Below are 24,562 nucleotides of genomic sequence, written 5' to 3'. Positions count from 1 at the left end.
TTGGTGGATGTTGTGATGGTTATGTACATGACGAGAGGTTGGACAAGAGCCTGTAGTGAATTGTGGCTGATGAGCTGTTACTCTGCTCGGTGATGTATAAGTGAGGTTGGCATTGTCAGGGCTGTTCTCTGTTTGGAAGCCTGGAGCTTGAATAGAGGTTCCTGGCACTGGGTACGCACATCTATGTCCGCTCTTGTCCTGAGGGTCAAGACGTCGTGCCATTGTTGGCTCTGTGTATGGCTGGCCAGTCTTGTCGAGAGATAACAGTTACTCCGCGTATAGCTCACCGGTTCCATCCTGAGCATCTTCTTCCTGCAGTGTGACTGAACATTGTCTTGATTGTTCAATGACATATTTTTTGGTCCGCTTTAACGGGTGAAGAGAGGTTTGTCCAAATTGAAGCGTTCTGCTAGCTTGTTCACTATCTTCTACAGCAGCTTCTAGAGTCTTTGCTTCAGCCACAGCAGCAGCTGCTTCTCTCTCCAAAGATAGCTTTTCCATTGTTGCCTCTGGTTGTGCCTTTTCCATTTTGAGAATGATTTCCTCTTCTGCGAAAGCAAGGCGGGCTTTCGCGGCCTCTGCTTTGGCACGTGCACAGGCAGCAGCACTCCCAGTCGATAATGTTAAAGAGCACGAGCCACAGGATTTACTTCTCGATGCTTTGTCGTGATCCATTGTCTGTGTCTAGCATATAAATATGTTATGATCTTCTGCGATGAAGCGTCGTTTCACTTTCCTGCCCTCCAAAAGTTCACTGAACACAGAGGCAGTAGGTTCAACACCTCCCGCTCATCAAGACTCTGGACACCAGCTTGACCAGTTGACTCCAGGTTTATTGACAATTAGAAGGGTGACACTGACAAGTACAAAAGCACACGTGTACAATCAATTATATGAAATAAATGAGCTGATAAACTTACATTATCAGAAAATGGTAGTATTAATTGCATAATATGAAAATAAAGTGAGTCTAACAGTTGAATGTACTATATTCTCAATTATTGTGTTTCTTTTGTTCACAACAAACATCAATTAAACTGAAACACCATTGTATTTAACATGGCAAAAATAGTGACACAAAATGACCAATAGAGGGCAGTGTAATACAACAAATGAAGACTAGGCCGCCAGCCTAACTGCTAGACAGTATGACACCAAGCGTGTATATCGATCGTCTCACGTCTTTCATCGCCAACATTTCACAACTAAAATTAGGTAGTACGAGCCTATTAAACTTAAAAGAAGACATGGATACATACCGACGATGCCACAGATGCACAAGATGTATCTAGTTGTATGCAAAGCTCACAGGACGGATAGAAAGAAACGAGGCAACGTTCTAGCCACGGTACTACTTCCGGGATCTAATCATGTGACCAACTCACACCTGTCGCTCTTAAAGGAAATTGCACACTTTACAAAATAAAAGAGTAGACTTAGAAACAATCACAGCATTTGAACAGGAAGTCTAATTATAGGTAAATTATCTGCCTACCGGAGGCAGGACAATGGCAACATTATCATTTTTGTTCAAGTCCATTATTTTATATAGATTTGGGTATGACTAAACATTTAATAAGGTTATTTTTTATATTTTATACAAAAAATCTGACCATGCCTGCAGGGTTCACAAACTTTTGAGCAGCACTGTATATTGTAATCACGTATAATAAATAAATACAATAAATTGATACAATAACTATACTTCCAAGTGTTCGATCTAGACTTACTTTTGTTGGAAAACGATCCTTAAGTTTTCCGCGTGTTTTGTAGATCAGAAATCAGAATGGAGATCGGTGAATCAGGTTTCCTTCGAAGGATTTATTTTGCAGAATATTCTGGACACAGCGGGTTTATAAAAGCACAAACTGCTCCTCGCTTGCGTGCTCTATCAGCGGACTCCCAGTATTCTTATACTATCTTGACAACGCCTCCTTCACCCCTCCTCAGGATACAGCCCCCTCCCTTCTTTAAGCCCCCCACCCTTTCTCCCAGTCCTGAGTTCAATACACATGACGACAGAAGGAAGCAGATAAGACTTTTACATTTTTACAGCATATCATTAAAACACATTGAGTTTAAACCCAGATACTGGCCCATTGATGTGGAACCAGACAGGGTCCTTTAAAAATGAGCATAAATTGTGACAGCACAGACACATCCATAGATCAAACACAGCTTTGCACAGGAAACCTTTTTTAACACACTCTCTTCCTCAGATAAGTGGAAGAGAGTATCTTCAAACGTTCCGTCACATTTAGTACACTCATCAAGCTATACTGAGTAAGTTAATACAGTTATGACTAAATCTAAACAGTTATAATTAAATTGAAACAGAAGATTGTCTTCAATCCCTCTTTTGGACTCGAAAGAGTCCAACAAAACAGTTATAAACATTTCAGACGAAATTTCCAGCGGGATCTTCATCATCGCAAACAGCTGGCGCAACATTAAGCAAGGGTTGTGTGAGAAGATTGGACATTATCATTAGAATAAGAAGCAGAAGCATGCATGAATGAAACATCCCTTTAGTAGTGAGAGGAGGTTTGTGGCATTAAAGAACAATTTGATTCATTAAAAGATTTTTCAGTGAAACAAGCATATGTGTATCACATGTTGATAGTTAAGAGATGTCCCCCTTCCATGGGGTGCCAGGGAGTTTGTGGAGTGTCGCGATGCAGCAGCAGATGGAGATGCGTTCCCACTTTGAAGCCATCTCGAGATGATGTTTTTTGCTGAATGAGAAAATGGCATTGTCAGCTTCTTTCAGGACCCCAGGGTAGACTGCAGGAGGTCCTAGGATTGGTCACCGGGATTATTTTGCCCGTAAATGTGACTCAATCTTTGCCGAACGATGTGCTCAATAGGGAAAACTGGACACTGGATCAGTAGACGTGGTTCTCCGGTCGGGTCGTCAGGCGGTCATCAGATGATGGGATTGCTGAGCCCGAGACGGATCCGGCGGGCCGTGTAGACGAGATGTGGAAGATTTGTCCCTTCCTCTGTGCAGGCAAACTGCACAAGATGTCCTCTCCGTCACCTTGTGGGGTCTAGTCCACCTGGGTGCAGACCATTTTCGTTTAGTCACTTTTTTTGTTAGTTGGGAGTTAGTAAATGTTAGTTGTTTAAGTTCTGTAGTTCCTGGAATATGCGTCTCTGTTGGATCAGGAAAAGGTCTGTTTGTGTGACATTGAAACAGAACCCAGCCTTTGGCTGAGTTTAATGACATTCGCACATTCATTAATACAACAGGAAGAGCTTGTAGCCAATTCAAATTTGATGAGGCCAATGCTTTAGCCAATTTTATTTAATATTTCTATTTTTCTTTAATCTGTCCTTGGGATTGGGGATAATACACTGAACCAAATGTGCTTTAATCCCAATGCCTTTTCTACAGCTTGTAAATATTTATTTTTGAAATGGCTTCCATTGTCAGATCAAATATTTTCTAGGAAACCCATGTGATGGTATGTAATGATTAATCAAATGTTTTACCACGATATTTACTGTTTTAAATTTGCATGGAATATGCCTCTAGCCATCCTGAAAAGGAATCCGCTATTACCAGCAAATATCTGTATCCTGACACTGTTTTATCATGTCAGTGAAATCCATAAAAAATCTTACCCCAGAGCTATCACGTCCGGCCAGACCGTGAGCACCCTGGGGAGGTTTATATATGTGCATACTATTATACCTTTTGCAAACACTGCAGTCCTGCAGTTCATTTTTTAACAATTTTGTCTCATGAAAGGATGCCACCAGGTGTGTAAATGTCTCAATGTTTTTTCCACACCTAAATGGCATATTCCATGGGCTTCAGAAATTTGATTTTTCAATTGTTTCTGAGATGGAATATATAATATATTTACCTTCATTCCGTCATATGCTTCATTTTTGTCTCCTCTTGGACTTACTTTGTTTCTGTCACAGCTTGATGACCTCCTGTGGACTTATCACATTCAGACTCACTTACAGTCAGTTGGAGTGTAGGTCGATATCCCGCAACCTTTTTGCTGTTTGATCTGCTAATTCGTTTCCATTCTTTTAATTCAACATGAACTGTCATGTGTACATATTTTCCCAGTGGAGTTGATGCATACAGACAAACCTGTTGACTTCCTTCTTTCTGGCAAAGATCAGCTCTGATCTTTTTCAAACACGTCAAGATAGAATCACCAAAGCTGTAGCGGTGGACAGATGTTGTTTCAAAGAGAGGAAAAACAGAGACCTCGTGGCTTGTAGACAAGAAGCTCCAGACGGAGCTATCAGCAAGCACCAGGAACAACAGGGGGGCAACTCCAATGGAGCCAGCAACTGACGAAGACAGTCGTAAAAGACAAAAGCCTTTCAGGCAGGCGATTGTGATGTAAAAGAGATAAACGTCTTAGCCAGGTCAATGCAATTGAAATGAGTGTGAGCTTTTGCAACTTGAGACCATGCAGAGTGAGGATTTTGGGTCAGAAAAAATAGGAGTTAAGACGGCCACATTAATCTTTTTCAGGTCATAAATTACACGAAACTTTCAAATACCTTTCTTCTCAATGGGTAAAATAGGCGTGTTATAATCAGAGCCGAAAATTTCACAACACTCCTGCTTTGAGCAAACCATCAATTGTTCCTGAAATGCTAATCATCCCCACCTCTTCTACAGAGTAGTGGGGAACATATAGGTGAGACGTTACAAAGATCAACATCAGTGGGATTCATGGATCACAGTGATGTGGGGAAAAATCAAAAAGTAACCAGCAAAATCGCTGTTGGTTGTTTCACTTCCATGGTGCCATACCAGAAGCTGGTGCTCTAAAACGAAAGTGGGTAAAAATTTAGTAGACTGAATCCAATAAGCATCAAATGACGGGAAATAGAACAATTAAGATTGAAATAAATTATGCCAATCATCGTATTTTTAATTCACATGTGTTGTTTTCAATTTCCTGAAATGCCTCGCTATATATCTCATCCCCTGATCTGTCATAGAACAGAGTGTAAATGCATACAATCAGTTAACATATCATAAGATCTGAGGTTACGAATCCAAGGTGACCAGAGAGCTCAGAAGTGCTTAGCTTTGAGCCAACAACTGGAGTCAATATCCACTCTTTCCCAGTAGATGTTGGCAGTGGCGGATGCCACAGGGCATTGTTCAACAAGCGGGCACTGGGAGGTGGCACTGGATGCATATCAGCAGTTAGGTGTTATCATCCGGAAATTCCAGGATAAGTTCATCAGGGCTGCATTTGATGAGAGGAGATCTCTGCCCAAAAGATTGACTGGACAGTTATGTGCAACCACAAAATAATGCAAACGAGTCTGTGAAAAAACATTGAACAGTCACTGAGCATGTGGATTCAGGGCCCCATCATTGTGGAAACTGTGCACCAGATAGAGGCAGATACTGTTGGTTTAGCACAGGGGAATGTCATTGCTGCGGTGTGAAGTTTGTTGGCCTCTGCCTCACCACCCAGACGCCAAAGGTCGCTGTCTGCAATCGTGGGCCCGATGACACATGTTGGGCCACCCAGGGGTGCACCTTGACCAATGAATGTACCTGCTTGATACATTATGCACTCGGAAACGGCAGAGGGAGATGAGATCACAGCAAGAGAGTTTACTTCCTGCTTTTTCAAAATTTTCAACTGCACCATAGCAAGTTTTGGGAATGCCCTTCAAAATGGCTGCTGGAAATACTTGCGAATGCAAAGTGGAAGCCGTAGGGGCGTATCCCGTTTTCAGATTGTAATCAGTGAGGGCCAGAAAGCAGCGGACTCCCCATCTGCTTTGGAAGTTAGCATCAGATCTGGAATGACACACTCAGAGAAAAAACAAAGGTTAAATAATTTTCTCGTCTGAGAGCCTAATTATCAGGAGAAAATAATAATAATAATAATAATAGTAAAAGCAGACATAATTGTGTAAAAAGAACACGGATATCACCTGCTATTAACATTTGTCCCGTAACAGCTTTCTGCATACACACACTCATTTCCATAGCAGAGCAGAGCTATCAGCCAGCGGGGTGCCTGAAAACCTGTTTTTCCACTTTCCTATTCGAAAGGCGAGTCCTCAGCGCCATTATCACAACATTCTTATCTTTCACACTCACCCTCATTTGGAGACAATGAAAAAATTCCACTGTTTTTCTTTTTCTTTTTTCTTTTTTAACAGACAACACGAGAGCACAAGCCTTTTCCATTTCTCTCATAAACATCACCAAACATACAGTTGAAGACATTGAGGAGTAAAAAAATAAAATTAAAATAAAAATATCAATTTTCGCAACACTTCTCATCCACTCTCTCTCCCCCTCCCCCTTGGGGACAATCCAGAAGTTCAGCCCCCCACCTTTTTCGCAGTTCTCATCTAATTATTCAACAATTCTTTCTCTACTTCCCTATCTTTTGCAGGCACATACAAGCGCACACACACACACATACGTAACAGCTATACACTAAACACTAACTAGAAAATTCCCATAACAACCACACAATTGACCCTGGTCATTTTATAACAAATAATAGTCCCTCACACACGCACACACACACATGCTTACACACGCACACACACACCTACTGCTGACTCCCCCTTCCGTTCTCTCTTCACACCTAGAAGTCTGACCATGGTTTGGAAGAATACGTAGGTCAAACCATACAGTATTGCAGTCAAATTCACCCTCCATTTCTATATTATTTACTTACTCCCTCATTTATTATTATATTCAAGTCGTATTAACCATTATAATTAATTCAGTGACGTCTCACTTGTGGTACCACAGTCCAATAGGTTATATTAATTCAACAACGTTGCTCATTACCCCACCAAGAAATAAAATAATAATAACAAACAAACACGTAGACGACGAAATGCAAGAACTTATGATCCCTAAAATTCCAAAACGCGGAACGAAAGTGGAACGGGATAGCCATGTGGTTCCGTCGAATAAATATATCCGGATCTCCCGATTCCTTCACAGCGGCCGAAGCTTTAACTTCTTATTCCAGAGGTGCTGGACAAATCCCAAACGACAGCACCCGATCCACAATTTAGTATCATAAATGTTGGAATAATTCCCAAACTACAACATCCGATCCACAATTTAATATCATAGGTGCTTGCTAATCTTCAATCAAAAGCACCCGATCCACAATTTAGTTACATAGATGTTTGCCACAGTTCAATCATAAACATCCGATCCATAATTTAATAACAAACCACTGCTTCAATCTGTACTCACATATAGCTCTCATAGCTTCTTCACTCAGCTGCGCGCGATCCAACGTGACATCACAAAATCAAGGACTCCGTGTCCCTGAGCTACCGTAACGGAACGAAACAAACTCATATTTTAAACACTACTAATACCTGTTCACTCAGTTCTCATGTAAAATTTAGTCAAAATATAGTCGACGAAAACCGGTCGCAGAGTCCACAACAGACAGGAATTCACTACGAAGATTAATGTCTTCTTACCGTACAATTACTTTTGGCGCCAGAAGTCCTGTCTGTCGAACTAACCCTTTAACCGACAACGACATCTTGTTGGAAAACGATCCTTAAGTTTTCCGTGTGTTTTGTAGATCAGAAATCAGAATGGAGATCGGTGAATCAGGTTTCCTTCGAAGGATTTATTTTGCAGAATATTCTGGACACAGCGGGTTTATAAAAGCACAAACTGCTCCTCGCTGGCGTGCTCTCTCAGCGGACTCCCAGTATTCTTATACTATCTTGACAACGCCTCCTTCACCCCTCCTCAGGATACAGCCCCCCCCCCCTTCTTTAAACCCCCCACCTTTTCTCCCAGTCCTGAGTTCAATACACATGATGACAGAAGGAAGCAGATAAGACTTTTACATTTTTACAGCATATCATTAAAACACATTGAGTTTAAACCCAGATACTGGCCCATTGATGTGGAACCAGACAAGGTCCTTTAAAAATGAGCATAAATTGTGACAGCACAGACACATCCATAGATCAAACACAGCTTTGCACAGGAAACCTTTTTAACACAGTCTCTTCCTCAGATAAGTGGAAGAGAGTATCTTCAAAGTTCCGTCACATTTAGTACACTCATCAAGCTATACTGAGTAAGTTAATACAGTTATGACTAAATCTAAACAGTTATAATTAAATTGAAACAGAAGATTGTCTTCACTTTTTATTGTAACCAATTTCATTGGTTGTTTGGCTAACCAAAAAAAATGGTTTGCCTGTAACCACTCAGAATGGTCAATGACTTACCAATCTATTGGTTAATCAAGCCAATATGAGCTTAACCTACTAGATTGGTAGTTGTTTTTTTAACCAATCAATTTTTAGAGTGTAGGGATGTCCCAGATCTCCAAAGTGTACTGTCACCTCGCTAAACCCCGCTCCCTTTGCGCCCTTGTTTTAAACTTCGGTGGAGCCTGCATCGATGCGGGCTCAGCCGAACCGCTGAAGTGTATTACCAAAATAGTGGGAAAATAGCAACATTTGATGGTAATTCCTGTGCCTTTGTGTTTGTTTTTTCTTCCCCTACGACAAGAACGAAGGGGACATTTTCATCCGTTGCCGTGATTGGTCAAAACAAACGTGCATCGTCCATTCAGCTCGAAGTATTGTACAGAATGTCTTTCCCGAGAAAATCACTGTGGAGCAGTCCCAGATTGATATTGTGAAGAACTCCCTTGACTGAATCACGATTGTCAATCTGGCTATTGCCAGGTTACGCTGTTTTTGGTGCACTATGAGTTACACTCTGAATTACAATAAATAAAAAAAAATTAAAAAAATATTAGTCAAACAACTTCAATGTGCAGTTTTCCTGTTCACCACAAGATGGCAGACTTTTTGAGAGATTATTTATTTATGTATTTATTTATTTATTTGTTGACACATCTAATTGCACCAGGTTTCTCCATAACGGGAGATATCGTATTAGTGATGGTGTAGAGTGACAATTGATTTTAAAAAAGAGAGAACACTCAACCAAGATGTGTACTTGAAGTTTAGAAATGGGTAGAAAATAAAACAGAATTAAATGTAAATTATTAATGGCTGTTTTTTAATTTTAAATAAATAAATAATACATAATACATAAATAGTACTATTTGTTTTCAAATGATCTTAAGTCAGTATCCCATAACTTGTAAGCTATTAATTAATAATTAATTAATGGATTTATTTATTTATTTAAGAAATTACTTGTCCCTGTCTTCTACTTGTGCATAACGAACGACACATGATGACATTTTGAGTTGTGGTAAGTAGTGGTCTACCATTGCCAGCTACTGCCCCTTAAATTCCTCATGCTACAATGAAAGATATAATATGTTGAGCTGTTGAATATTGGAGCAGTAGTAGTTAGTTGCATATCATTGCTATCTATTACAGCAATCAGAATGAGAAAATTAGTTTTTGTTGATTTTTGGTGAATATTTGTTATAATTTATGGTCCTTTTAGTCCCTTTAATTTCCCCAACTTGTCCATAATGAGAGATATGATAAATATTGGAGCTGTAGTTGTTAGTTGCTTGCCAATGGCATCTACTACAGCAATCAGAATGACAAAATGTGTTTTTGTTAATTTTTGGTGAATATTTTTGATCATTTATGGTCCTTTTTGTCCCTTAAATATCCTCAAATTGTCCATAATGAAAAATATGATAAATATTGGAGCTGTAGTAGTTAGTTGCATACCATTGCTATCTACTACAGCAATCAGAATGACAAAATGTGCTTTGTTGATTTTTGGTGAATATTTTGGAACATTGTTGTCCCTTAAATGTCCTCAAATTGTCCATAATGAAATATATGATAAATATTGGAGCTGTAGTAGTTAGATGCATACCATTGCTATCTACTATAGCAATCAGAATGAGAAAATGTGTTTTTGTTGATTTTTGGTGAATATTTTGGAACATTGGTAATTTTTGTCCCTTAAATGTCCCAAAATTGTCCAAAATGAGAGATATGATCAATATTGGAACTGTAGTAGGTAGTTGCTTATCATTGCCAGTTACTACAGCAGTCAGAATAAAAAATATATATAACCTTTATGTGATCATACGTCACCCTGGAGAATGTAATTTGTAGACGGTCCCTAAATTAGACGGTAGGAGTGATTATCAAACATCGAACGTCAAGCCAACTTTTTCTCGCTCTTTCAAAGTTGTGAGGGAGTGGAAGAGTTGACGATTTTCCATGGCGCACTTTAACACAGCGTGCACCAGCGTACTGACGTCACCCACTCGCACAGGATTTCATGTGCGAAGAACAAGGCCGAGGGCTCGGTCTGGGCTTGCGGAAGCCCGATGTGTTCTGTGTTCAGCATACCTGGTCAGATTAGCATACCCCTATAATAAACTCTATCTGTTGCCTCACCCTTAACTCAACCAAACACCCTATCTGTTCTTCGTGCGCATGACCTGTTTCCTACAGCGAATACACAGAAGTGCAAGGTATGCTACTTCGACGGGTATGCTGTTTTGTCGAGACACCGGCCGCGGTAGTGACGGGCAGTGAGCGGGTGCCGGTGTTGCCAGTAAATTCCTATAAATTAGGTAGAATACAAGAAACGCTTGTAAACTAGATTACAGTGGATTGCTGTAAAAGTAAACACAGTAAGTAACTGTAATTTGTATACAGTAAATACTTGTAAAAAAAAAAAATACATTAATGAACTGAGATTTTACAAGAATTAGCTGGCAACTTTTTTTGCCAGTTATTCCCTGTAAATTCTACAGTCAATTCATTAGTGTAGACATTGTCATTTGGATATTGACCTTTTGCACGTGATGTCACAGCCTTCATGGGAACGCTCCCTACGGGACGCTGGACGGCGAAAGAGCCAATTGCCTGTATTGTAACCATTGAATCTCATACAAGTCCTTTATCTAATCGATTATCTTATAAAATGGCCAAATCTTGCTGTGCGGTCGCTTGTACAGACAGACAAAGGAGTAAACCAAATGTTGCTTTTTATCACATACCTACTAATGAAGACAAACAAAGTCGATTGATAGCAGCAATCAACAGAAAGGACTGGCAGCCCACAAAGTATTCACGGATTTGTAGCGATCATTTTTTGCGAGGTTAGTAGATAAATGTTCATACATTTTACTAGTAAACGTATACACTCTAACAAAGATTGTAATAGAGGTGACAAATTGCGTGTTTCAAATCACATTAACGAGCCAGATCGTTAGCGTCCACTCCAACTGCATGAACACACAGCTTAGTTTTAATATGCACCTTCTTTAAAACTATTAAGTGCATTTGACTGTTTAATAATGGGCGATTTCGTCTTTGTGCTTGGAGTTTTTCACTCTGGAGCCGGAGTCATATTCATGAAATTACTGCATAGCTTGCCACTACGATCATTTGTTCCATGCTAGTAAACATAGTAACATAACATCATCACAGCGTTTCAATATAGAACGGACTATGTAAAAATTTGTCAGTTAGCATGATAAACAAGGTTTACTTTTGTATTACGAGGTATATTGTCCCCCGGTGTGAGCGTAGCATCTCGTCCCAGAGACCCAGCCAGCGACAACATTTTGAATCAGCCCCGGTGAAAGTAGAAGAGATGGCATTGATTACATAATGATATAGGTCGTGTGCTGTGCATTCCGGCAAAGTCTGCGATTTGTTTAACTTGGTAAAAACAGCAGGCAACAGAAGGTAAGGGGCTGTTTTCAAACTAGGATATCCAATTTAAGTAAATAACGCGCTCTATGAGTCCCGACTAAATGTGCAACTTCGACTGACAGGCGAACTTCGGTTGAAGTAGTAGATTCCATAACTCTATGGGCAATAATAACTTTTAATTTGTAAAATAGCAGTCACTAAGACGCTCCGGGTCACGTCCACTTCCATTGACTAATCATTTCCTTTCGCCGTCCGTCATAGGGCAGTCACGTGACCACGTGAGGTTGGTGCAAATGGTCAATACTACTAGTGACTATAATTAAAATAGCAAAAGATTGTGGCCAAAATGTAGTGAACATTACAGACCATGTCGGGTAAATTCAAATGATTAATTTGAATCAAATTATTCTCTTTGTTCTTGTCATATCCTCTTCTGTCTTTTTTAAATATTTGAGTCCAACGTGGATTCAAACTTCAAGCTCATCGCGCGGCAGGCTTTACGTCGTTCATTGCACAAAACTTAGATTTACACTTCTTTTCTTTTTTGATATTAACTTATGTTTTTTTAATATATGTTAATTATACTTCAGTAATTGTAAAATGTTAAACCTTTATTTTTACTATTCTCTCTGGCTCATTTGAAAGAAATTTTATTTTATTTTTTAATTTTTCAAATTTTACATATTAAAAAGTAATTGTTAAATTGATTAAAAAATATATTTTACTATTAAATAAACAATGATGAACATTTGCTACTATCCAAATATATGAATACATAGATTTTAACAAATAAAAAAATTATAAATAAAATAGAGAGAGAGAGAGTACAAAAGTACCAAAAATTGGTACCGTTGAGTATCGGTATTGATTCCCAGGTACAGAGTATTGGAACAGTACCGGTTCAAATGTGAAAGGTACCCATCCCTACCTGTGAATGATTGTCAGATTTGAGGTGAAGCTGATGGCTGTGCGAAGGATTCTTTTTTCTGTGTTTCCATATATATATATATATATATATATAAAAGAAGTGCCTTGGCTCCACAGGTTGGAAAACACTGACTCCTGATCATAGAATTACTCCTAGATCAAATTACAATTATGCTATTATAAAAATAATTTATTGAAATTATTAAATAAGTTATTTGATGAACATAAGACAAAGATGTGTCATAATTCATATCTAATTTAGATAGAGTAATGATTATCTCAAATTATTACTGATGTGTGAATGAGCTCAACTCATGCTATAAGTAGCTACGGGAATCTTTTAGTCATCTCTCCATTTACGTTCTAAACACCACCACACTGAATTTCAAACGAAACGGACGAGATGTGCTTTAATTGCAGACTTCCACCTTTATTTTGAGAGGATTTGCAGTACGGTCAATATTTGCCACCCAAGTCTCGATACCCCAATCCGGCGTCGGACGTCGAAAAGTCCGTTGTAATGCGTATCAAGGACGACGGGGCGGGGGTCGGCTAGCTGCTTGCTAAATATTAGCATCGATAATCCTCAGGTTAAACTAAGCTCCCGTTTGAAACAAAACACCACAGTTATGAAAGTAGTGATTTCCAGCAAGTTGTAATTCTGAGGTCCATTATATGTACCAGAAAGCTTGCTTTGCATCAATAAAGACTCTGCAACGATGCCTTAGGAAGCTAACGGCAGTAATCATCATGAAACCCAAGACGCTTTACCCGATCTGCGTCGCTCGAAGGATATGACGCATATCCCATGACGCGCGCTGTAACCATAGACGCAATCGTAACTATGGACGCCGCCATATTGGTGCAGCGTCGCTGGGAGTCTGGAGGCGCTCCCATCCCAGCATGCTTTGCGGCGCTAAGGAGTGAAATAATGTTTAAAGTACATGTTCTGTGTTAATTATGTCTTTAGTTAGTGGTCTAATTGTTTTATTAATTATTAGTGATGCTATCTAGTTCACTGTTATGTGGTGATTTTAGTTTTGCTGTGATACTGTGATTGTGCATGACGTGGAATAATGACTTGTCTACATTGTGTGGCTTTGAAAGTGAAGTTAAGCGAGGACTTCTGCTTACAGAAAGTGAAGTGTGAACTGAGCCTCATTGCTCTTCGGGAGCGCCATGGTGGGTTAGCGACAGAGCGTGGATGGCCGAACCAGATGCCCAAGCCACCTCAACTGGTTCTTCTCATCGCGGAGGAGTAGTGGCTCGACACTGAGTCCCTCCCGGATGACCAAGCTTCTCATCCTATCTCTAAGGGAGAGCCCGGACACCCTCCGGAGGAAACTCATTTTGGCCGCTTGTATCGGGATCTTGTTCTTTCAGTCACGACTCACAGCTCTTGACCATAGGTGAGGGTAGGAACATAGATCGACCGGTAAATCGAGAGCTTTGCCTTTCGGCTCAGCTCCTTCTTTACCACAACGGACTGATACAGAGTCCGCATCACTGCAGACACTGCACCGATCCACCTGTCGATCTCCCGCTCCAACCTACCCTCACTCGTGAACAAGACCCCAAGATACTTGAACTTCTCCACTTGGGGCAGAATCTCTTCCCCGACCCGGAGAAGGCACTCCATCCCTTTCCGACTGAGGACCATGGTCTCGGATTTGGAGGTGCTGATTTTTATCTCAAACGTTTCACACTCGGCTGCGAACCGCTCCAGCGAGAGTTGGAGAAAAAGCAGAGATGCAATGTTGAGGCCACCAAACCGGACCCCCTCAACGCCTCGGCTGCGCCTAGAAATTCTGTCCATAAAAGTTATGAACAGAATCTGTGACAAAGGGCAACCTTGGCGGAGTCCATCCCTCACTGGAAACAAATTTGACTTACTGCCGGCAATGCGGACACAAACTCTGACATTGGTCGTACAGGAACACAGCCCGTATCAGGGGGCTCGGTACCCCATATTCCCTAAGCACCCCCCACAGGATTTTTCGAGGGACACGGTCAAACACCTTCTCCAAGTTCACAAAGCACATGTGGACTGGTTGGGCAAACTCCCATGTACCCTCGAGGATCCTGCCAAGGGTGTAGGGTGTAGGGTGCTCTCTATTACAAAATGTCAGATATAAAATAAAACACTTTGTTATTTAATGCCCACAATTTTTATTAAACTGAATTTATAATGCTCATTTACCAACATTTGAACAATTTAGGTACTTAAATAACATCAATTGTGATTCAAACTAGCGTTTCCAAAAGATTCCTATCAAAACATACACATCCACACCACCACCCACAATCCACATCTCGCCGGCTGACAAGTCAGCAGAGAAAATACATGTAAAGTGCTTCCTAAGATTAAGTATTCAACACCTTGTGGGAACTGAGTAGGTCACTGATATTACATATAACACTGACCTATGTTACTTAGATATGAAACTATCGGCTACTTGGAGATGGCTGCACATATTATCAGTGGGGTTCAGTTTTTGGTGTTTTCTGATATATATTTTTAATAACTTAGAACTTAACCCATTATTTTGGTGTGATTTTCTTTTTATTGCATGGGTCCTCAGAAAAAGGCTACTGTATATGACTCATTATTTCACTTGTAAACGTCATAGCAAATCTATATTCCATCGCACAATATCAATGATACACTCCGATTATTATTTTTTTAGATGTAGTTATAAACGTCATGAGGTCATTGAAAAAAATTAGAGCGTATGGAATTTGCATGTTTTCCCCCGTGGTTATGGGTAGGACCTACTCCCTTGCCTCAAAACCTCACCCCAACACATACGCACACGCACCCCCCCCCCCACACACACCTTATTAGGTCAATTGAAGACTCACTTGTCCTTGTGTGAATGTGATAATTAGCGACCAATCCTATAGGACCTCGTCACATCTCGCTTAAAATTATAGCTGCAATGGTACCCGCGACCCAGTGAGGATAGAAAATGGATGGATGTATAATATTAGCTAAAATATATTTAATAATTATTTATGACATGGGCTATACACAGATTAAATGCACCAGGTAAAGAAGATCAATACAGTTACTTATACTGCAAATGTTTTGTCTTCTCACCATTCACAATTTAGTTCATTATGAGGAAGCGGATAGCAAGGCTGGGACCCGGACAGTCTATATGCTTAGCCTATGTAAAAAGCTGAACGTCGGTTACGTTGTGTTCGTTTCCAAACAACAATGTTCGTCTGTCACTGTGACCAGCTGTAATGTTTAATCATCAAAAAACATCACATAACGCAAATCAATACAAATTTAAACAACGAAAAGGAACAAAGGAGGCCAGCAAACGGCCTATTTTAAATCCAAAATATCGGTGCAATTGTTCTGATATTTTCAGAGGTTGGAATGGACATAACAAATGTCGATGTACACTTAAAAAATAGAAACGATGAGCAGTTTTCTGACATAAGCGGCGTTAAGCTTTTTCACTGCAATACAGCGATCTAACACTCTACAACCCAAGTTGTCCAACGATGTCTGTTTAGAAAGAAGGTAGGCGACCAAAACTGCCAGCTTGCGAAGCTCAGCTTCACTTTTTTATCTTTACCACATCACCATTCACTGTGAGTTTATAATGCGTCGCAGGACTTCAATGAGTCAATGAAGTCCTTCTTCTAGAGTGTTCTCGGAATGAGAGTTGGAGCCTCCAGACTTGTGCTCGGTGCCAGAAGAAAATATTTTTTGTTCAGAGAGTTGCTCGCTGCTCGGAATTGAATTCTTCTTTGGGCGGCCTTTTGGTTTAGTTGGTGATTCCAGACCTCCCCCCTGCAGCACCTGAAATTCCAAAATTAGCAGGAAAATTTCAGATACAAGACAATTAATTATTTTGAATTTTCACAATAACAGAGACACTGTTACATGTCATTAATGTTTTTATTTATTTATTTATTTATTTTTAACATATTTTCTGTTAAAAGAACCTGGCAATAAAATGTGTATTATTTTTTCATTCAAATTGTCTCAACTCAATAAAAACGCTACAAATACAATTATTAATAGGACTCATTTGGGAATTTGGGAATAGGTGAGACTACGGGCCATTTTTCCAGACCTTGTGCTTTTCGCAACATTTTTTTTTTAATTATTAAACAATGACATATAGGGGGTGGGGGTCCTGATAATGCCCACTATCAGTTTTCTAGCAACATATTTACCAAAATTAATGTCCCATGTCATTTTTCTGCATTGTACCTATGCTTACAATACTGGTTGACAGGAGAAAAGAGAAAGTGCATACAGCCTACATTGCTTTTAGAGGTGTTTTTTTTTTTACATTTGCAAGAATGCAAACAGCGCTATTCACAACTAAAATACTAACAAAAATGTCTATTCATAACCCGCAACAATGAATAATTAGATAATTCAGCTACTTGTTAATAAGTCTAATCCTTCTTGTGTGTGTGTGCGTGTGTGTGTGGGAGGGGTGCGTGTGGGGGGGGGGGTGCGTGCGTGTGTGTGTGTTAGGATATTAATTAATTTATTTTGTTTAATTTTGTTTTAGCTGTCTTCATTGCATGACTGTTTTTTAATCCATATACAACACTGTGTATATGCAGATGGTTGTTTTAAAGTGTTTTAGGCTATAAATAAAATGTAACTGAATAGCAGAAAATAGCGTGAATCATGATTCACCAAAATCTTTGACTTTTTGCTTTATCGTAGGGCCTATATGTGTTTTCTACATGCTTACTTATACAAGGTGTTGCATCTCAATTTGTCACTTTACAAAATATCATATCTCGTTAACTGGCGAACGTAGCAGAATAAATTGGTTTAATTTTCTTTTTTTGTCGCGGTGGTTTTGCCAGACCGTCACAATCAAGGTTTCCCTTTTTGCGTAAAATGTATAATTTCCACCGATTTGCCTCTTATTTGCTTAATGTCTTTTAATGGAAAGGAGAAAGTGTTCCAACATCAGAAGACTCGGATAACTGAGGCTTTGACAATCATCGATGCCGTAATTCTTGTTGAGTTTGGCATGGAATAAACATTTGTAAAACGTTTAATAAAATGCTTATTTTCTTTTTTTTTATGTTAATATTTTTGCTACGTAAACTTTTCAGGAAAAAAAGTTAGTTTTTCATCTCTTTAACAGTAATTGAGATATAAACATAAAGTAGGCATTGAGATGAAACACCTTGGAAATAATTCAACAGCATAGGTCGATACCTACAACAATGGATTGTTTTTTCCGTGTTAAAAAAATATCCTTTGCATCTTTCAATTTTTCTGTAGGTGGCCCTGCACTCACAGAAATGATCCATGGCAAAGGTAAATTTTATATATTTAAATCTATTTGATTTTATTTAAAAACTCATAATTTTTTTAATTAATGCATTAAAATTGCATACAATCTGCATAATTTAATCAATTCTAAAATGTATTAAAGGTAATTAGTTAATATTTACTAATATGGTTTAAATAATCAAAGTGGTAAAACAAACAAGATTATGTTGTTTAAAATGTATGTGATTGGTTTTCATAAGAGTTAGGAGAAGTGAAATGAGGAAACCGGAAACGATTGAGTGCGCAGTCTGCCGGAAATTAAAGAAGAAAATCCCTACATTACCCTTCTTCGGGCACTTGTGGGTAGACACAGTCGTACATGTTGGTAAGTAATCCGAGACAATCCATATATAATTACTCCCAAATGTGTCCTCCACGTGCACTTTATAAAACATCACATCAATATCAGTGCATTTATGATCACATTGACGTAATTCGAGATTATTTTAAGCAGTTTGATCTTGGTCACTTCGCGGACATGCGGCGCTCGGTAGCATAGCTAATAAAATGGCTATTTCACAATATCCACGCTCGCTCGCGTGAGCTATCTTGTTAGGTATAACAAGATAACTATTTCACAATATCCGCGAGCGTTATAGTTAACAGGCTCGCTTTTTCACAATATCCAGGCCCGCTAGCGTCACAGTAAACAAGCTAGCTACTTCACAATACCGGTGCTCACTAGGGTCATAGCTAACAAGCTAACATTTTGGCTGGTTTAATGGACTAACTTAACCCTTTGGAATCCGTTATCATCATAAAATGACTATTAGTAACATCAGTAGTTATTACATCCCCTTTGTCCACAACAATTAGCCTATTCATTTTGAAACAAGTTAGTCTCCGAATCATAACGTGTGGATCCTCTCAAGCCTGCGCTGACGGGCTTTATAGAGTACTATTAAATACTGGCCTGGAGTATAAAACTAAATGTTATATGTTGTTGAGTTTAATTCTCACTTATATATTTCCCCCCAATTACCTTACCATACTCTAGGTGTATTTTTCTTGTTCTCCTCAGGTTCTGTGTTTTCACCTCCTTGTTGCAACAGATTTTGTAAGTATAAGTTAAAAGATGTACACATCAAAACAGTTGCAGTTTAAATGTAGTTCATACCAACAATGAATTCATATGAATTACAGTTCATATGATGTTAAAATAGTTCACAATATCAAGCTAAAATGTTTAGACTAAGCATTTTTAAATCGTACATTTGCTTTGCATTGCAAAACAAAAAACTCGTTTGGCCTACAATGTCTGATATTGGACAAGGTTGGAAATGTAGATTAGTCAGGTATTGTTGTGCATTATGCACTTTGAAAATGATCTGGCTTTTTGAATGCATTTTTTGTAACATGAAAGCTGTTCAGCTCATTCTACAAATACCCAATATGATTTGTTGTTCTTTGTCTTCATTCACAGGTGCTGTGAATGTGGCCTTGCAATTTGTGTGACAGTTTATCTACAAAGTATGACCTTTTAAAACATTTTAGGCTGAGACATTTTCACTATAGCCTGCCTAACAGGCTAGTATCTGTGTATTTATCATGGCTGTCCTTGCACATTTACAAGCTTTAAGAAATTTTGAGTCATTTATTGAACTTGTTTTTTTGTTTTGCCTAATGTCATGTTTTGTATGCAAATTACGATAAATTTTTTTTACAATTGAAAGTTCAACTTTATTTTACAGTTTTTTTTTTTAAGTGGCATGCATATGTGTGTGCGCTCGCGTGTTCAAGTTACTGCACTGAGTTTTGCACTTTGCTGTAGTTGAGATTAATTATTCTGACAGATTTATAGAACTTGTTTTATGCCTAATGTTATGTTTTGTATAGTTTTTATTTATTTTTTATTTTTATTTTTTTACAATTGTAAATTCAACTTTATTTTACTGTTATTTAAAGGTTGGTGGCTATCCCAAGTCTGAATGGACAAGTGTGAATTATAATAAATCTGTTAAATCAACAAGGTGGTCTGATTGTTCATTTGTACTGAATAGAAAATAATTACATAAAGGTAATGTATTTTGAATAATTTGGTGTATTACTTAAGATAAATAAAATGTAATTCAAACAAGTATATGCTATTCATCTTCTATAGTTAACCTGATTATTATGTAATTCAAACAATACACTATGTATTTTAAATAAATACTTTCATTATTACTTAATTGGAGTAATTATACTTAATACTAAATACATAAATCTGAGGATTATGTATTTCAAATAAATAGGCTTTATTACACTAATACATATATATCACGTAATTTTTATTTGGTAGGTTTGTGTTGAAATTATGTTAAAGAAAAAGTACATGAGAATTTGTCATGTAATAAAATTATATAAATCTTAAATGTTGGGCTTAAATATTTCTGTCAGTGTGGAAGAAAAACATTAGACACCCCTGGCAGATGTATGGTCAAAGTTGCTCACAAAAAAAAAGTTTGTACATTGCTACTGACATAATATAGTGTGTAGAATGTATAGACCCTATTACATTTCATGTTAATGATATGTTTAACTTACAATTTTCTTCCATTTCATCCTTCTGTTCTGGTACCATGTTTTGACTTGGAGTTGACTGAGACCCAAAGACTCAGCAAGGTCTATTCTGTAAGGGAAGAGAAATAACTTAACAGTTGTCCATAGAAATATGAATTTTGTTTTCCCTGACTACATTTCTAATTCGCTCTCGTCACTCACCTATCAGGGGTAGACAGATATTTCTGCTTCTCAAAGCGTTTTTCTAGACCCATTAACTGTAGTTCGGTGAACACGGTTCGACTTCGGCGGCCCTTCTTGCTTTTGCTGGCTCTGTCAGATCCGTGGTCCAATTTCCCCCGAAGGTGAAGGTCAAGAGCAAGAGGCAGGTGGTGAGATGACACACCGACCTGCAGGTTTGCAGCCACCGATGAGGAGGAGCCGAGCGGGGAGCTCAGTGAGCAGGGCAGCGGGCACAAGGGGAACTTCATTAGGTTCGTCCGGTCAGCCTTAAACGCTTTGAAAATAGAAAAATAGAATGGGTAAATATAAACATGGTTTACCCCCCCCCCCCCCCCCAACAACAAAAAAAGAGCGCCATCGTTTTCTGATTCATTCAACTTTGGAACTTCATTTGTCTCTCTTGAACTATTTGGAAATCAAAAGACTAAAAAAAACAACTTTAAAAAGAAAGACAATAATTACCTAAGTTACAAATAAAGATTTGTGCACATACAAATTATCACCACTAAGTGTACTCCTTTGAGATCTTAGAAAATATATTTTCTGAAAAAGAAATACATTTTAATTAATCTAATTTTCAAATAATTGACAGATGATCCTATGGCAAATAACAGTTTGGGTGGAACCATTCTGGTTTGAGGAGACTGGGTTTTATGACAGTGAAATTGAATAGTCGACTGAATATAATTTTTATTTTATTAACTTAGATTTTCCTGAAATATTTACAAAAGGCAGTAATTATTTTTAAATGAATTTTGCATGAATGCTGCTTTTTAAATTTATTTTAAAATCTTGCGTACCCCCTGGAGTGCCTTCACGCATCCCCATTTGAGAACCACTGATATAAGTCATTCTCATCGTTTTGACTCCAATTAACAAAACAAACGCCGTTGATTGTGTTGATTATGCGTGTTTTTGTTTTGTTGAAACTATCTATTTGACATTAGCGTCATATATAAGGTAATTATAAATCTAAATTATAAACGGAACTCTCGTTTGATCCGTGATGTAACATAAGTCATCACATCGTTTTGGCTCCAAACAAAACAAACGAAAACGTTGATATGCGTGTTCTGTTTTGTTGAAACTATTTATTTGACACTGCCGTTATTAGCGCCATGCAGGCTAATTATATAAGGATATAAATAACTAACGGAAATCTCGTTCTATCCGTCAATGTTCTTTGTTGGAAATTTCTGAAATGGGAACCTTATTTTATTTATTTTTTGTTCTAAACTTATGTGTGAAACATTCCATATGTAATTTATAGCTTTCAGGTGATTCGTGCAATATGTCTTAATCTTAATTCTATAAATATAGGCCTTATTCTGTTCTATTAAATTCAAAACATAAGGAGTACGATATCATGCAATTCAGTTATTAAGTTGTTTATTGCTATTCATATGCTACCAACGCAAATGGTAGCAATAAAGATATTTGGATTTAATTACGCGTCTTTCAAAAGAAAAGCTAAATCCATCATTCAATGTCCAATAAGTCGATCGTTCATCTATTGAAACCATTGTTGTCGTGATATATAGGTAGAGGCCCATCATAGATTCGCATATTTAAATGTTTTGTCTAATCTAATTCGGGTTAGTTGGTCATATCGACTTGATTGGGGGGTGACTATACAACAGTTTGTGTTTCAAATTATTTTGCGGGGATGCGGTGGTGGGTTTGATATAGAATTAAAACACTCCTAAAGCTTTGTGTTGGCCGATATTCATATCTTAAATCGGCCTACTAAATGTGTTCTTACCTATTTGGTTGCGGAATGCTCGAGTGGCGAGGAGCGCGTGGACTCCGAATTTGAGGAGTTCTCTGGTCGGAGCCGCAACTTTGTGTTCAGCATGATCGTTGAGGATCTCTTCAATCATGAAACTCCGGTACCGATGCGTCCCGTGATCGGGTTGAACTTCCGGAGGACAGTGAAGCACACCAAACTCCAAAGGATGCTGCATGATCACTGATCAGTGCTGTGGGTCGCCTATTTACAACTCAAATTTATCAGCTCTCATAATCCCACTGCGCTGAATAAGTCCGGGCGTCGATGCTACATCAAATGTATCTTCTTGAAGGACAGAACTAAATAGCCGCAGCGTCCTCTCCTGTTTTTCCACGGAAGCTTGTAGGCCAAAAGTAGGCCTACGAGTAAAATAAAATGTACAATTCAACTCACCAGTCCTTCGTGATCATGCCCACTGATGGGAGGGACCGCGATGGACAGGCGTTTTATCAGTATAGGCGAATGGTGGAGTCGATCATGACTAGGCCGACTAACGGGTTTTAATGGTCCATGGCTCCACCTCTTCTCGCCGTTTGCTTCGAGCAAGTGGCTAAGATGGTCCTTTACACTATAGCGACTAATTGTGCTAAGTGGAAGAACTAACCCCTCTTTTCAAGGATTTATTGCTGATATTAAGTTGTTTTTGTATGCTTGAAGTGGGGAAGAAACACATATGTAAGGAAAATAAGTGCCAATATGAAGCAGTAATAATTGTTTTGATCTTTTTATTTACAGCTCCTCTTTTATTTTAGGTGACGTGATGTGCAATTTTTTTTGTTTATTTTCATATTCTTTTTTGTTGCTTGTATTGTTTCCATGTTCGTGCGTTGCATCCTCTACAAGTGTATGTTTATAAAGTGAAACAAAAAACCATTTCGTAACTTATTGAACAAACAGTAGCCTGCAGCATTTTTAATATAGGAGAGAACAAAAATTTCTGATTGCGCTCAAAAACATGTAATTGCTCAGTATTTGAAGCTGGGATGGCTCCAGCACCCTGCGATCCCGAAGGATAAGTGGTGTAAGCCTACACTATCAGTGCCCAAATTTGATTTTGGGGCCCCCTATCTCCACCAATAATAGTGATTACTGGTCGTTCATAAACATATTTCATGTTTTACTCTTTCATTATGAATACCCTTGTAAAGTTATGTGTGAGACTTGTTAAAATGAAACCCACAATGATTAAGGCCATCAAAGTAGACAACAGGTTTGCAAACTTGCAGGCAAATCTTTGAAGTGCTGCAATATTTGGCAAATTCAGCAACTCCCCCTATATTGGCCACACAGAGCTCCAAAGAAGAGCAGAGTCATGTTTTAATTTGAAAAGCTATCAAATTCAGCAACACGATCAGCCTGCGAATGATTTACACCGGCACAGTACTGTTAGGTATCGACTGAGGTTCGATAGGAGAAAAATAAAGTGGATCCAGAAACGCAGGCTCAGGTAAGGAAAATACAATTTGTATTTATTTACAAATAGAATCACTACAAAAACGCTTGCACGCAGGCAAGGACTATCAAGCAATGAAAGACACCCGCAAAAGGCGAGGAATAGTTTAACGAAAAACACTTGCAAAGTGCAAGGATAAAACAAAACAAAAAAACGCTTGCAGAAGGCAAGGACTATAAACATGCAAACATATAACCAGTAATAAACAAAACGAAAAGCAACGTGGCTATACTCACACGTAGATACAAAACTCGAGACTACAGCCTAGAGGACAAATAGGTTTCAACAAGGGTCCAGAGAATACTTGGACACAACGGTGAGCAAGGAATAATTAATCCGGCAGCTGTTTGCTGCTCCTTTTTAAAGTCAATTTATTACAGATGGGTTGCAGGTGCGGCAATGGGAAACGCCCCCTAATCACTCTGGCACTGCAACAAACACACACAAAAAACACACACAAAAAATACACACAACAGGGCTGAGATCTGAACCATGACAAATACTAAGTGGGACACTGAATGTCATCTCGGCCGACCGTAAGTACCAACATAATAAAATAAACTAATCATTTACTGTAAACACAATTTGCTTTATTATTATTATTATTATTATTAGTAGTAGTAGTACTAGTAGTAGTAGTAATATTATTTGAAATAATGAATGAAGAGCAACAGCGAATATAAAAAAAAAAGGACAAAATAAAATG

The 24,562-nt window shown here is 38.5% G+C and overlaps 1 protein-coding gene and 1 long non-coding RNA gene across 2 annotated transcripts; one reads left to right on the top strand and one right to left on the bottom strand.

Moving 5' to 3' along the window:
- Positions 1 to 15,598: 15,598 nt before the first annotated feature.
- On the bottom strand, positions 15,599 to 22,771 carry barx1 (BARX homeobox 1). The gene is made up of 4 exons (XM_086087577.1): positions 22,377 to 22,771; positions 20,594 to 20,888; positions 20,417 to 20,501; positions 15,599 to 16,378 (listed from the first exon to the last, which is right to left on the bottom strand). Exons 1-4 carry the CDS (start codon positions 22,576 to 22,578, stop codon positions 16,202 to 16,204), a joined length of 759 nt encoding a protein of 252 aa, XP_085943703.1. The 5' UTR covers positions 22,579 to 22,771; the 3' UTR covers positions 15,599 to 16,201.
- On the top strand, positions 18,123 to 19,853 carry LOC147166705 (uncharacterized). Its single transcript, XR_015096316.1, has 3 exons — positions 18,123 to 18,215; positions 18,912 to 18,947; positions 19,314 to 19,853. It is a non-coding gene; the product is annotated as an uncharacterized LOC147166705 (long non-coding RNA).
- Positions 22,772 to 24,562: the final 1,791 nt, after the last annotated feature.

This window comes from Leptonotus elevatus, chromosome 10, assembly GCF_054856555.1.
Source record: "Leptonotus elevatus isolate MCC_2025b chromosome 10, RoL_Lele_1.0, whole genome shotgun sequence".
NCBI lineage: Eukaryota > Metazoa > Chordata > Actinopteri > Syngnathiformes > Syngnathidae > Leptonotus > Leptonotus elevatus.
This window is presented reverse-complemented; position numbering and strand designations above follow the sequence as displayed.

Excerpts from the sequence above, each read along its gene's own strand:
- barx1 (XM_086087577.1), bottom strand. The coding sequence starts at position 22,578 with ATGCAGCATCCTTTGGAGTTTGGTGTGCTTCACTGTCCTCCGGAAGTT. Across the intron at positions 20,889-22,376 it reads AGCATTCCGCAACCAAATAG|CGTTTAAGGCTGACCGGACG; the intron begins GTAAGAACACAT and ends CTATTTTCAAAG. Across the intron at positions 20,502-20,593 it reads TATCTGTCTACCCCTGATAG|AATAGACCTTGCTGAGTCTT; the intron begins GTGAGTGACGAG and ends CTTCCCTTACAG.